The 14,561-nt window shown below is 49.9% G+C and overlaps 1 protein-coding gene across 1 annotated transcript in view; it reads left to right on the forward strand.

The window, feature by feature from the left end:
* Positions 1-3,051: 3,051 nt before the first annotated feature.
* Positions 3,052-14,561, forward strand: part of LOC139563491 (M-phase inducer phosphatase 2-like) — a 49,314-nt gene continuing 37,804 nt past the window's right edge. Inside the window, exons 1-7 of the mRNA XM_071382201.1 lie at positions 3,052-3,597; positions 3,847-3,932; positions 4,452-4,497; positions 10,192-10,233; positions 10,438-10,741; positions 11,814-12,026; positions 12,989-13,180. Coding sequence (XP_071238302.1) covers positions 3,386-3,597; positions 3,847-3,932; positions 4,452-4,497; positions 10,192-10,233; positions 10,438-10,741; positions 11,814-12,026; positions 12,989-13,180 — 1,095 coding nt within the window. The 5' untranslated portion in view covers positions 3,052-3,385. The remainder of the gene's footprint in view (positions 3,598-3,846; positions 3,933-4,451; positions 4,498-10,191; positions 10,234-10,437; positions 10,742-11,813; positions 12,027-12,988; positions 13,181-14,561) is intronic.

Genomic DNA, 14,561 nt, shown 5'->3' on the forward strand with positions numbered 1-14,561 from the left:
GTTTGAGAAACAGACTCCTCACAAGTCCTCGTCTGGCAGCTTCCTTAAATAGTACCCACAAAACCCCAGTCTCAGCAAAAACAGTGAAGAGGCGACACCGGGATGCTGGCCTTCTAGGCAGAGTTGCAAAGAAAAAGCCATATCTCAGACTGGCCAATAAAAAGAAAAGATTAAGATGGGCAAAAGAACACAGACACTGGACAGAGGAACTCTGCCTAGAAGGCCTGCATCCCGGAGTCGCCTCTTCACTGTTGACGTTGAGACTGGTGTTTTGCGGGTAAAAATGTGCTTTACTTTCAAAAACAAGGACATTTCTAATTGACTCCAAACTTTTGAAGGGTAATCTTTTACGCTGCTCTCTGTTAATCATATATGCATAGTCACTTTAACTATACATTAATGTACATACTACCTCAATTGGGCCGACCAACCAGTGCTCCCGCACAGTGGCTAACCGGGCTGTCTGCATTGTGTCCCACCACCCACCACCCGCCAACCCCTCTTTACGCTACTGCTATTCTCTGTTCATCATATATGCATAGTCACTTTAACCATATCTACATGTACATACTACCTTAATCAGCCTGACTAACCGGTGTCTGTATGTAGCCTCTCTACTGTATGTAGCCTCTCTACTGTATATAGCCTCTCTACTGTATATAGCCTCTCTACTGTATATAGCCTCTCTACTGTATATAGTCTCACTACTGTATATAGTATCTCTACTGTATATAGCCTCTCTACTGTATATAGCCTCTCTACTGTATATAGCCCCTCTACTTTTATAGCCTCGCTACTGTATATAGCCTCTCTACTGTATATAGCCTCTCTACTGTATATAGCCTCTCTACTGTATATAGCCTCTCTACTGTAGCCTCTCTACTGTATATAGCCTCTCTACTGTATATAGCCTGTCTTTTTACTGTTGTTTTTATTTCTTTACTTACCTATTGTTCACCTAATACCTTTTTTGCATTTCACTAAGGTGAAATGTTGTATTTGGTTTATTGATTTGATTTATATTAAAAAATATTATTTCATTTTCTTAGCTGCAGTGAAGCCGCTCAACATTTACATTACAATCATCTAGCAGAAGCTTCCATCCAGAGCATCCCACAGGAGCACATCGACAAATCCCACACCCAGTCGACTCGGGGGCCTGAACCAGCAACCTCTTGGCCACCAGCCCAACGTGGGGTCAGCCTCAGGCAAACAGGCATTGGATGGATTTTTTATTTAAAAAATATATATATTTAAAGATACTGTATGTTCTATGTTCAAAATGTATTTTCGAAATAAACACCTCATTCATTTTTACTGTTTTTTAACTGTCAGGTTGGCTATACCTCAATAGCTGCAGAATTGATTTTGAACTACAAACTCAATGCATGCTAAATGCTACTTTGAGAACCTAATGCTAATGTCCCAGAGGTCAATAGAAACTCAGCATTGTCATCAGGGTAGAGAAGGTTGTGAGGTGTGAGTGTGTATTTAGTACATATATTATATTTGATAAATACATTTTCCCAATACATTTAAATATTTTATTGAAAAATATTCCAATATATGATTTTTTCCGTATAGGACATTTGACCCATTAACTAGGCCTGCTGCTAAACAGTGAAGTCAAATATTCGTATTCCTATCTTCATCTGTGGTGTGTCGTGTAATCAAACTTGTCTGTACGTGAGTATAATAACCTCTAACGGTATATCTTTATAAAGGCACATGTATTGTTAACTTGACGTTGCTTCACATTGCAAGCCACAAGAGAGAGAGCGATGCTTTCCTCATGAACCCCTACATTCCTACAGGCCCTCATTAAGCTTATGGTCAATCAGGAGGCAATATGCAAATAACACCACGTGGTGAAGTCATGGGACACACATTATGATCCCACATTACAGTCAAGAGTTTTTAAACCCATTGTGGTGGAAGGCTCAACTTTTGTCTTATCAGCCATTTTGTAAGGAATGGAATGGGGGGTAGCTGCAGGGCCATGTTGCCATGACGTAAGCTACATAGACAACAGAGATGCAATGTGACTGTTACCCCAGTTAGAAGGTGGATAAGAGCGTCTGCTAAATGACTTAAATGTAAATGTAAATGTAAGGTATGTGTATTAAAGAGGCTCTCACTCAGTGAAGAGTTTATACTGTTTTTGCCGTCTGTCGTTGACCATGAGGGCGAGTCCATTCGATGTGGCGGTAAACTTCCACTTTTTGTAAATGTTTAATCCAGAGAGTAGGCTGCCCTATATAGGCGGAATTCACTTTGCTTTGTGCATCAGGCGGGGGAGGACAGGTCTGTGCTCAATTACACATTTTATTAAGTGAGGAAAGGGAGGACAACTTAGACAGTTCTTCACATAGCAGGACAGCCATTTAGTGCACCTGGCCTATATTCAGAGTAAAGGGCAACACCAGATGGGTTTATGATGTTGACATGGGCTTTGGCAACACTGAATCTATGTGAGCACCACATCCTTTCTCATCGAATGAAAGGGCCTCCATACTTCCTTTGTTTATTGGGTGTAACTGTAAAATAATGAGAAGAGAAAATGTTACATAGCCCTCATACAGTAAAGAACATTGTAATTCAATCAACTGTAATTTCTTTATCTATCACTTATTGGAGAGGAAAAAAAGGCTATTATTGTTATTTATGCTCATAGTAGTTGGAAAGACAGCTGTGGCTTTATGAATGGCCTTGCTGTGTGATTGGCTGTTTTGGTCATGTGATTATTCTTCAGCTGGCGCTTCGAATCTTCCGCGGGAAAAAAATGCTCTTTATTTTTTTTCTGCTTCCCCTCGAAAGAAAGAATACGCATCTTATTGGCTACCTGTCATGATTTATGCCCCTATGATGCACTTGATTGGTTCGTAGACAAGTGCGTTTCGGGAAATGACATCCCGCCCCCTTTTCCTGATAGACAAAGGGCGAAATAGGAACCGCCTCTGATTGGACGTGCAGGATGTAACGACGCATCTGATTGGCTGAAATGATTGCCGCTCGTGAGTTTTTTTATTTTGAACCTAAATACAGGCAGCTGTATTTTCTTTCTCAGAAGTTGATTCGGACTGTCAGGGAGAGTACATCTGAATGCAGCTCTCTGACAGTATATAACATATATACTTCCAGACAATATATTTTTTTAATCGATTTTCTTTTGTTTTTTTTGCAAGACAGAGTCTGCAAACAGCTTGCCCTGGTTGTTTTGTTTTCATTACTCTTTACGCTCTCATTCTGCAAATTCTTAATTTGGATGCTAGCTAACTAGCTAACTTTAGTTGTTACCCCTTGAACTTTCCGATTTGTCTACGTTCAAGAATTTTGGACACCCGAACAGATATCAAAATAGATTTCTTTTAGCTAGTTTGCAAAAATGGATTTTAAAAACGTTATCAGCGATATCAGCCCTATCACCGCTAACTTGATCAACAGGCCCGACAGAATCCACGGGCTTTTCCCACTGTCGCTGCCCGATATTGCTTCAACTTGCATCAAGAATAATCTCTTCTCTCCTGGACCGACAAATGTACTGTCACCCGTCACTAATCTGGCCCTAAACATGAACAATCTAGCTGGACTTGGAAGGTAAGAGTCTCATAACTTGTGTTGCTATGTTTCCATACTAGCTAGCTGGTTGTGAACTGCAAGATCATCTTGGTTGGTTCGCCACGAGCTAGCTAACGTTAGGCTAGTTTGCTGAATAACATGACAAAAATGTAGCTACCCTATCTAATTTAGTTAACTAACCACTTGTTTATTTCATGCCAATGAAAATGGTTAACTTGCTTGAACGTTAGCAACGTTGTCTGATTGTGTACCCATTTGCTTTTACAGCCAACAATGTGAAACTCCCAAGAGGAAAGGACATGTGCCTCTCCTGAAGATTCCGTCTTTCGCCTCCGACTGCTCGTCTGATGCTGGTATAACGACATAATAATATGGCTGCAAATGTTTCACCCCCAAAAAAGTTAAAATAAGATGGAGACAATAAGAACACTAGCTTCCTACTTAAACTATGAACTATTTATTACTTTTTTTGTTCATACCATATAGGCCTTATATTTTGTCATGTCCCCAGTTTTAGTTTACATTTACATTTTAGTCATTTAGCAGACGCTCTTATCCAGAGCGACTTACAGTAGAGTGCATACATTTTTACATACTTAGTTCTACTCTTAGTTTTGCAGTTTGTCCACATAGAAAGTATTGGGGGGACATGGTGCCAGTACAGGACATTATAGGACTGAAATGTTGAATTGAAAAAGTTACGGACAGGAAAAAAAGCGCAAACTGTACAGGGTTGAATATTTTCTCATGTGGCACCCTTAAGTTTAGGCCTGTGTAAATGTGTTCAGAATTTACATTACACAGTTTTAACAGTTAAAATAGTACCAATGAACTAGCAGCTAACTGGGACTTGTTTCTACATCTCCCTCCAGGTCTTGGTATGGATTCCCCATTGGACCATGTGGATGTTGAGGAGAGGTAAGTGATAGTTTTCATGTCTTTAACAATCCGTCTCTGTGGTAGCATTGGCCTTTCCTTCCTCCCTCCCTACTACCCCCCCCCCTCCTCCACCCCCCTCTCCTCCACCCCCCTCTCCTCCACCCCCCTCTTATTCCAACTGAGCATGGCTCTGTTGTCCGTCTCATCAATTGTGATCTGGGATTAGGCCTACTGTCATTGTGCCGTTGATTAATCTCCACAGCTTGATGCGTCCATTTTCATTGAGTAAATTAGCAGATGAGATGATCATACGTGAACATTCCTTCTGGTTTTGGGGGGGGCGGGGGCGGGGGCACAAGTCATTTTGATCACAGGAGTTGAGTGATTGGCTGATTGGAGATGATCAATCTACATTCATTTCAACTCATGATTTAATGTCCCCCATACAGATGTAATACCATTCCTGTTGCCCTGTATTACTGAATCAGACTGGTGCTGTTATGTAATAGGTCGATTCCCACTTCGCTAGATTGAGAAGTGGGAAGAGTTTTCTACACTTTCAATTCACGTTACATCCTTGCCTTACCATTCGCTGTGGTAGGCAACGCCACATTCATTGTGTCCGCAGCTCAAATTTATCCATAAATATCACCGTAGCCAGTAAGCATTCACCTACTTAACAATCCAAGCAACTTTTATTCTAAAACCATATTACAATATAAAATAATACAACCAAACCACGTTACAACAATACACAAGCATGTGCAGACAGTTTAAAAGGGGTTATTTTCTCAACGGGTTAAATTTAGCTCCGTATAATTTGTCATTTGAGTTAAAAAGCAAATTGCTGCAATTTCAGGTAACTCAAAACGAGTGTCCAGTTGTTTCAAAAACATTGCTATGCTCTTTACACTTTGTACTGTAAGTGTTGTCTCAACGAGACTTGTTTGTTTCCACTGCCCTGCCTGGAGGGAACGACTGTTGGCTGAGTGTCATGCACCACCTCCAGAAGTAGCCGTGAACAAGTTGGCCAGTTTACAGTGCAGTATATGTGTAGACAAGGTTTTTCTCTAGCGAGTGTGAAGACCCTCAGCTATTTGACCTGCCTGACTGTTGAGAGGCTTTCTTAGGTAACTTGGGAGCTTTTATAGAGACGTTTTGTCCACAGGCCCTATACAGTTTAGAAACGGCGGCATTTTTCCAAGTGGTGCTTTATAGTGGTGTGCTCATGTTAACTCTGTCATATCGACGCCATTATCTACACAGTTAGTTTCATTGTCAGCGTTAGCCTGTAATCTGTGGGTAGGCTCTCTTCTGGGTCTCTGTGGGTAGGATCTTTTCTGGGTCTCTGTGGGTAGGCTCTCTTCTGTGTCTCTGTGGGTAGGCTCTCTCCTGGGTCTCTGTGGGTAGGCTCTCTCCTGGGTCTCTGTGGGTAGGCTCTCTCCTGGGTCTCTGTGGGTAGGCTCTCTCCTGGGTCTCTGTGCGTAGGCTCTCTCCTGGGTCTCTGTGGGTAGGCTCTCTCCTGGGTCTCTGTGGGTAGGCTCTCTCCTGGGGGTGAATATCCAGACATCTGCCAATGTCTCTGAACACTTGGCTGCAGCATTTTGTCCATGAGGCCATTCATTCAGCTCCCGTACAGCTGTTTTAATGGCTCGCTGCAGCATTTTTAGGGGGGCTGAGGGGGGGGGGGCGGGGGTGAAGTGTTTTTTGGCACATGGCCTGTCTTATGGTTTGAATGGTAAAGGGGAGGGGGTCTCTGCGCCAGAACTATTGAATGAGGGGCACCTCGTACCCCCAAGCCCCCTATAGTCGTTACGAGAACAAACTCAATCACCCCCCCCCCCCCCTTCTCCCCATTGAACTAGACGCACTCCTGCCCCCCTCAGTTCTCCTCTCTGCAAACAAAGGGTCCTTCCAGAAGGGCTGAGGCCAGTGTTGTTCCTTCAGCAGGCATACGGTAGATTAGCAGACCCCGTCCTCTGTACTCCCCCACTCTCCTCTTATTTAGCATACAGGTGGGCATTGCTCTGCTCTGCTGCAGAAAGAAATGGGAGGGACCACCTCTTGCCTCTCTCTAGCACAGGGCTGTAACCGCCCGTCCTCTGTCCCTCTCCTCTAGCACAGGGCTGTAACCGCCCGTCCTCTGTCCCTCTTCTCCAGCACAGGGCTGTAACCGCCCGTCCTCTGTCCCTCTTCTCCAGCACAGGGCTGTAACCGCCCGTCCTCTGTCCCTCTCCTCCAGCACAGGGCTGTAACCGCCCGTCCTCTGTCCCTCTCCTCCAGCACAGGGCTGTAACCGCCCGTCCTCTGCCCCTCTCCTCCAGCACAGGGCTGTAACCGCCCGTCCTCTGCCCCTCTCCTCCAGCACAGGGCTGTAACTGTCCGTCCTCTGCCCCTCTCTCAATAGAGCCAGCAAGTCTCTTTGTCGGTCTAACTAGTTTAGCTGCCAACTGTGGTGCTCTGTAGCTCACTTGTTAGAGCATGTTACTTGCAACGCCAGGATAGTGGGTTTGATTCCCAGACCACCATACAAAAGATGTCAGCAAGCATGCGCTTCAGAAGCTGTTTACTCCGTTGTGGGCTTTGAATAGTGTGAGAAGAAATCTGGTGAGAATCACATCATAGGGTACAAACTCATAAAGGGCCACTAGCCTACGTTGGATGTGCAATTTTCAATTACAGCGTTACTAAATCTGCACGTGTTCTTCTGCTATTTGTTCTGGTGCCAGTAATATTTACATGTTAATATTATCTTCTGATTTATAGTTATTCTGTCATTTTAACTTCTATTGCAATCTATTAGCTTCCAAAATGTCAGTAGATATATCTAGCTGTCCGATAACACAGAATGGCTTGACCTGCTCTTGTGTAAAAACTAAACTGTCAACGGGAGAGGGCAGTGTGAAATGCAGACAACTGAGTACCCTAGCTTTCTTTACCATAGAGTTGAGTTTAACGAGGACTCTGTGTCCCTTACACTTACCCATAAACACTCACGGCTTTAATCGACGCTAACGTGAGATTTCTGTATTTTCACTTTTATTACGGGCCGATGTGTGTAGATGGGTGATTATTTTGGGGGAAAATGCAGGTTGTAACGCAACAAAATGTGGAATAAGTCGAGATGTGTGAACCCTTTCTGTAGGCGCTGTATCTTAAATAGAACAATAAAATATCGTATGGGTGATTCACAAGAGATATATATATTTTTTCAGATAATGTATTCTCTAAGCCTTGTTGCACAATTTAAGGTCAATACAGTCAGCAATAATGTAGTGAATTCAGGGCTTGTGAAATTAGACCTCGGCTGAATATACGCCACAACTCTAAGACTCGTGTAATTATTTCATCAAAATAGTTTAACCTGCCCCCCCCCCCCCCTCCAGTAGTCTCTGATCTGGTTTTCAAGCCTGTCTATGAAAACGCCATTTTGTTTCCCCTCTCTTTTTCTTCACATTTAACCAGATCCACTAATGATGACCAACTTCTTGTACCAAAACATTCTAGAACATTAACGCACGTCTCATTTAACAATCTCACAAGCCCACGTGCTACGGAGTAGCCGCCTAGTCTGGGGTGGCCGCCTAGTCTGGGGTGGCCGCCTAGTCTGGGGTGGGGCCGCCTAGTCTGGGGTGGGGCCGCCTAGTCTGGGGTGGGGCCGCCTAGTCTGGGGTGGGGCCGCCTAGTCTGGGGTGGGGCCGCCTAGTCTGGGGTGGGGCCGCCTAGTCTGGGGTGGGGCCGCCTAGTCTGGGGTGGGGCCGCCTAGTCTGGGGTGGGGCCGCCTAGTCTGGGGTGGGGCCGCCTAGTCTGGGGTGGGGCCGCCTAGTCTGGGGTGGGGCCGCCTAGTCTGGGGTGGGGCCGCCTAGTCTGGGGTGGGGCCGCCTAGTCTGGGGTGGCCGCCTAGTCTTTATATTTAAAAGTCTAGCCAACTAGGATCTATTTGCTCGCTAACGAAGGTAGAACAGTTGAACTGTTAGGAATACACACCCTCCTGTCTGTCTCCTGTTTCCTGTCTCCGTCCTCCTGTCTCTCGTCCTCCTGTCTGTCTCTGTCTCCGTCCTCCTGTCTGTCTCTGTCTCCGTCCTCCTGTCTGTCTCTGTCTCCGTCCTCCTGTCTGTCTCTGTCTCCGTCCTCCTGTCTGTCTCTGTCTCCGTCCTCCTGTCTGTCTCTGTCTCCGTCCTCCTGTCTGTCTCTGTCTCCGTCCTCCTGTCTGTCTCTGTCTCCGTCCTCCTGTCTGTCTCCGTCCTCCTGTCTGTCTCTGTCTCCGTCCTCCTGTCTGTCTCTGTCTCCGTCCTCCTGTCTGTCTCTGTCTCCGTCCTCCTGTCTGTCTCTGTCTCCGTCCTCCTGTCTGTCTCTGTCTCCGTCCTCCTGTCTGTCTCTGTCTCCGTCTGTCTCTGTCTCCGTCCTCCTGTCTGTCTCTGTCTCCGTCCTCCTGTCTGTCTCTGTCTCCGTCCTCCTGTCTGTCTCTGTCTCCGTCCTCCTGTCTGTCTCTGTCTCCGTCCTCCTGTCTGTCTCCGTCCTCCTGTCTGTCTCTGTCTCTGTCCTCCTGTCTGTCTCTGTCCTCCTGTCTGTCTCCGTCCTGTCTGTCTCCGTCCTCCTGTCTGTCTCTGTCTCCGTCCTCCTGTCTGTCTCTGTCTCCGTCCTCCTGTCTGTCTCTGTCTCCGTCCTCCTGTCTCTCTGTCTCCTTCCTCCTGTCTGTCTCCTTCCTCCTGTCTGTCTCCTTCCTCCTGTCTGTCTCCTTCCTCCTGTCTGTCTCTGTCCTCCTGTCTGTCTCTGTCCTCCTGTCTGTCTCTGTCCTCCTGTCTGTCTCTGTCCTCCTGTCTGTCTCCGTCCTCCTGTCTGTCTCTGTCTCCGTCCTCCTGTCTGTCTCTGTCTCCGTCCTGTCTGTCTCTGTCTCTGTCTCCGTCCTCCTGTCTGTCTCCGTCCTCCTGTCTGTCTCCGTCCTCCTGTCTGTCTCTGTCTCCGTCCTCCTGTCTGTCTCTGTCTCCGTCCTCCTGTCTGTCTCTGTCTCCGTCCTCCTGTCTGTCTCTGTCTCCGTCCTCCTGTCTCCGTCCTCCTGTCTCCGTCCTCCTGTCTCCGTCCTCCTGTCTCCGTCCTCCTGTCTGTCTCCGTCCTCCTGTCTGTCTCCGTCCTCCTGTCTGTCTCCGTCCTCCTGTCTGTCTCCGTCCTCCTGTCTGTCTCCGTCCTCCTGTCTGTCTCCGTCCTCCTGTCTGTCTCCGTCCTCCTGTCTGTCTCCGTCCTCCTGTCTGTCTCCGTCCTCCTGTCTGTCTCCGTCCTCCTGTCTGTCTCCGTCCTCCTGTCTGTCTCCGTCCTCCTGTCCGTCTCCGTCCTCCTGTCCGTCTCCGTCCTCCTGTCCGTCTCCGTCCTCCTGTCCGTCTCCGTCCTCCTGTCCGTCTCCGTCCTCCTGTCCGTCTCTGTCCTCCTGTCCGTCTCCGTCTTGAACAACACCGCCTGTTCACTTGGTTTAGATATTGAAGTCAAATGGCCGACCTGGATGAGGTGCTTATAAATGAGTTGCCAATTCGTGATATAAATTAGTTATTTTATAACCCAGACTAGGGCCCTATATAGTACACTACTGTAGACCAGGGCCCTATATAGTACACTACTGTTGACCAGTGGAATAGGGTATAATTTGAGTCCACCTACCTTGGTGGGATCTGACTTGTCTCGGTCACTGGTTCAGAAGGTCCATAATTCTCTGCCTGACTGGTTTGTCTTGTTGTCCTGCAGGTTTGACAAGGCCGTTCTGCAGTCTGGGAGAGTTGCCAACGAGTAAGTCATGTCGCTCGTCCCTCTCTCTCGGTTTCCAGGAGATGGAACTGGCTAGTTGTGATGTAGCTGCCAACAACCAATAATCAACGGTTTATTTTTCCCACTCTTCGGCGAGTAGTGAGGATCATTAACATTATAAAATCTTTGTCATGATTTAATCTAGTGTGTCCTTCCACTGTTTCAACTAGTTTGTTCTCTTCACAGTAAAATGCCAATCCGACGAATCAACTCTCTACCGTTGATGTTAGGCTCCAGTCCGGCTCTGAAGAGTCCGGACCCAGAGAGCCAGCAGCACCGCTACGGGGCCTTCGGACGGTACGGCTCAGTCCAGGATACAGCCGCCTCCTCTGGGCATGGCAGGCAGGGCAACAAGGAGAACCAGAAGGAAGGCTTCGAGTTTAAGAAGCCCACCAAGCCAGCGTCACGCTGCCGTATGAGGTCCTTCCACAGTGGAGGAGGAGAGAACAAGGACTTTGCCCGCCGGCCCAACTCTGCCCCGGCCCTCATGGTGAGTAGTACAGAGTGACTGACACCTCTTAGCCCCGGCCCTCGTGGTGAGTAGTACAGAGTGACTGACACCTCTTAGCCCCGGCCCTCGTGGTGAGTAGTACAGAGTGACTGACACCTCTTAGCCCTCATGGTGAGTAGTACAGAGTGACTGACACCTCTTAGCCCTCATGGTGAGTAGTAGAGAGTGACTGACACCTCTTAGCCCTCATGGTGAGTAGTAGAGAGTGACTGACACCTCTTAGCCCTCATGGTGAGTAGTAGAGAGTGACTGACACCTCTTAGCCCTCATGGTGAGTAGTAGAGAGTGACTGACACCTCTTAGCCCTCATGGTGAGTAGTAGAGAGTGACTGACACCTCTTAGCCCTCATGGTGAGTAGTAGAGAGTGACTGACACCTCTTAGCCCTCATGGTGAGTAGTAGAGAGTGACTGACACCTCTTAGCCCTCATGGTGAGTAGTAGAGAGTGACTGACACCTCTTAGCCCTCATGGTGAGTAGTAGAGAGTGACTGACACCTCTTAGCCCTCATGGTGAGTAGTAGAGTGACTGACACCTCTTAGCCCTCATGGTGAGTAGTAGAGAGTGACTGACACCTCTTAGCCCCGGCCCTCATGGTGAGTAGTACAGAGTGACTGACACCTCTTAGCCCCGGCCCTCATGGTGAGTAGTACAGAGTGACTGACACCTCTTAGCCCTCATGGTGAGTAGTACAGAGTGACTGACACCTCTTAGCCCTCATGGTGAGTAGTAGAGAGTGACTGACACCTCTTAGCCCTCATGGTGAGTAGTAGAGAGTGACTGACACCTCTTAGCCCTCATGGTGAGTAGTAGAGAGTGACTGACACCTCTTAGCCCTCATGGTGAGTAGTACAGAGTGACTGACACCTCTTAGCCCTCATGGTGAGTAGTAGAGAGTGACTGACACCTCTTAGCCCTCATGGTGAGTAGTACAGAGTGACTGACACCTCTTAGCCCTCATGGTGAGTAGTAGAGAGTGACTGACAGACATAAGAGGACTAGAGCTTGTTGTGATTAATGTTAAAATGAAAGTTATCCCTTTGCTCCTCTAGCTGTCCCCACCCTCGTCGCAGCGCCTCAGCTCATTGGACGACAGCAGCCCCATGATCCTGCGCCGCTCCTCCTTGACCTGCTCCCTTAACGAGGATGACGATGGTTTCCTTGAAGTTCTGGATGACTGTGAGGAAGAGGAGTGTGACATGCCCATGGGGATGGCCAGCCTGCTGACCGCTCCTCTAGTGAGGGACAACTCTGCAGCGGACTCGGTAGGACCATCACCTCTTCTACGGTGGCCTTGGGGGTCCAAGAAGAGTCTTCTATATATATAGTCTGTGGATATGACTTCATCTGTCCTTGGTTTGAAATGACCAGCAGACTTTTGGTTTCGCTATAGAGCGGTCTGCTGCTGGAGGACCCCAGGGGCCCTGTAGTCTGGGGGACCCCGGGTGCCCTGTAGTCTGGGGGGGCCCGGTAGTCTGGGGGACCCCGGGTGTCCTGTAGTCTGGGGGACCCCGGGTGTCCTGTAGTCTGGGGGACCCCGGGTGCCCTGTAGTCTGGGGGGGCCCGGTAGTCTGGGGTAGTCTGGGGGGGCCCGGTAGTCTGGGGGACCCCGGGTGTCCTGTAGTCTGGGGGACCCCGGGTGTCCTGTAGTCTGGGGGACCCCGGGTGTCCTGTAGTCTGGGGGGCCCTGTAGTCTGGGGGAACCCGGGGGCCCTGTAGTCTGGGGTGTCCTATAGTCTGGGGGAACCCGGGGGCCCTGTAGTCTGGGGGGCCCTGTAGTCTGGGGGAACCCGGGGGCCCTGTAGTCTGGGGGAACCCGGGGGCCCTGTATTCTGGGGTTACCTGTAGTCTGGGGTGCCCTGACTACAGGCCCTGTAGTCTGGGGGGCCTGTCTGGGGGGCCTGTAGGCCCTGTAGTCTGGGGGGCCCCGGGTGTCCTGTAGTCTGGGGTTACCTGTAGTCTGGGGTGCCCTGACTACAGGCCCTGTAGTCTGGGGGGCCTGTCTGGGGGGCCTGTAGGCCCTGTAGTCTGGGGGGCCCCGGGTGTCCTGTAGTCTGGGGGGCCCCGGGGGCCGTGTGTCCTGTAGTCTGGGGTGTCTTGTAGTTTGGGGTGTCCTGTAGTCTGGGGGAACCCGGGGGCCGTGTGTCCTGTAGTCACTACATTAGATTTGGTTGCTGCACCATGTAGGTTTTATAATTGAATGCCAATCTAATCTCTTCCTCTTCAGCCGGTGGTTCGGTGTCGACCGAGGGGTCTGTTCCGCTCCCCCTCCATGCCCAGTCAGGTGGGCCGCGCCCCCCTCAAGCGCCCTGAGCGTCCCCAGGATGGGAACACGCCGGTCAGGGTGAAGAGACGACGCAGCCTGGTGGAAACGCACATCACCACCATGGACCAGGACGACTGCTCTCCCAGAGAGATGGTACGTACCTCCCTGCTCAGTGTCTCCTCCCCTACAGTCAACTGGTCCTCCCTGCTCAGTGTCTCCTCCCCTACAGTCAACTGGTCCTCCCCTGCTCAGTGTCTCCTCCCCGACAGTCAACTGGTCCTCCCTGCTCAGTGTCTCCTCCCCTACAGTCAACTGGTCCTCCCTGCTCAGTGTCTCCTCCCCTACAGTCAACTGGTCCTCCCTGCTCAGTGTCTCCTCCCCTACAGTCAACTGGTCCTCCCTGCTCAGTGTCTCCTCCCCGACAGTCAACTGGTCCTCAGTGTCTCCTCCCCGACAGTCAACTGGTCCTCCCTGCTCAGTGTCTCCTCCCCTACAGTCAACTGGTCCTCCCTGCTCAGTGTCTCCTCCCCGACAGTCAACTGGTCCTCCCTGCTCAGTGTCTCCTCCCCGACAGTCAACTGGTCCTCCCTGCTCAGTGTCTCCTCCCCTACAGTCAACTGGTCCTCCCTGCTCAGTGTCTCCTCCCCGACAGTCAACTGGTCCTCCCTGCTCAGTGTCTCCTCCCCGACAGTCAACTGGTCCTCAGTGTCTCCTCCCCTACAGTCAACTGGTCCTCCCTGCTCAGTGTCTCCTCCCCTACAGTCAACTGGTCCTCCCTGCTCAGTGTCTCCTCCCCGACAGTCAACTGGTCCTCAGTGTCTCCTCCCCTACAGTCCACTGGTCCTCCCTGCTCAGTGTCTCCTCCCCGACAGTCAACTGGTCCTCCCTGCTCAGTGTCTCCTCCCCTACAGTCAACTGGTCCTCCCTGCTCAGTGTCTCCTCCCCGACAGTCAACTGGTCCTCCCTGCTCAGTGTCTCCTCCCCTACAGTCAACTGGTCCTCCCTGCTCAGTGTCTCCTCCCCGACAGTCAACTGGTCCTCAGTGTCTCCTCCCCGACAGTCAACTGGTCCTCCCTGCTCAGTGTCTCCTCCCCTACAGTCAACTGGTCCTCCCTGCTCAGTGTCTCCTCCCCGACAGTCAACTGGTCCTCCCTGCTCAGTGTCTCCTCCCCTACAGTCAACTGGTCCTCCCTGCTCAGTGTCTCCTCCCCGACAGTCAACTGGTCCTCCCTGCTCAGTGTCTCCTCCCCGACAGTCAACTGGTCCTCCCTGCTCAGTGTCTCCTCCCCTACAGTCCACTGGTCCTCCCTGCTCAGTGTCTCCTCCCCTACAGTCAACTGGTCCTCCCTGCTCAGTGTCTCCTCCCCTACAGTCAACTGGTCCTCCCTGCTCAGTGTCTCCTCCCCGACAGTCAACTGGTCCTCCCTGCTCAGTGTCTCCTCCCCGACAGTCAACTGGTCCTCCCTGCTCAGTGTCTCCTCCCCGACAGTCAACTGGTCCTCCCTGCTCAGTGTCTCCTCCCCGACAGTCAACT

This window comes from Salvelinus alpinus, chromosome 34, assembly GCF_045679555.1.
Source record: "Salvelinus alpinus chromosome 34, SLU_Salpinus.1, whole genome shotgun sequence".
In the NCBI taxonomy this organism is placed as follows: domain Eukaryota; kingdom Metazoa; phylum Chordata; class Actinopteri; order Salmoniformes; family Salmonidae; genus Salvelinus; species Salvelinus alpinus.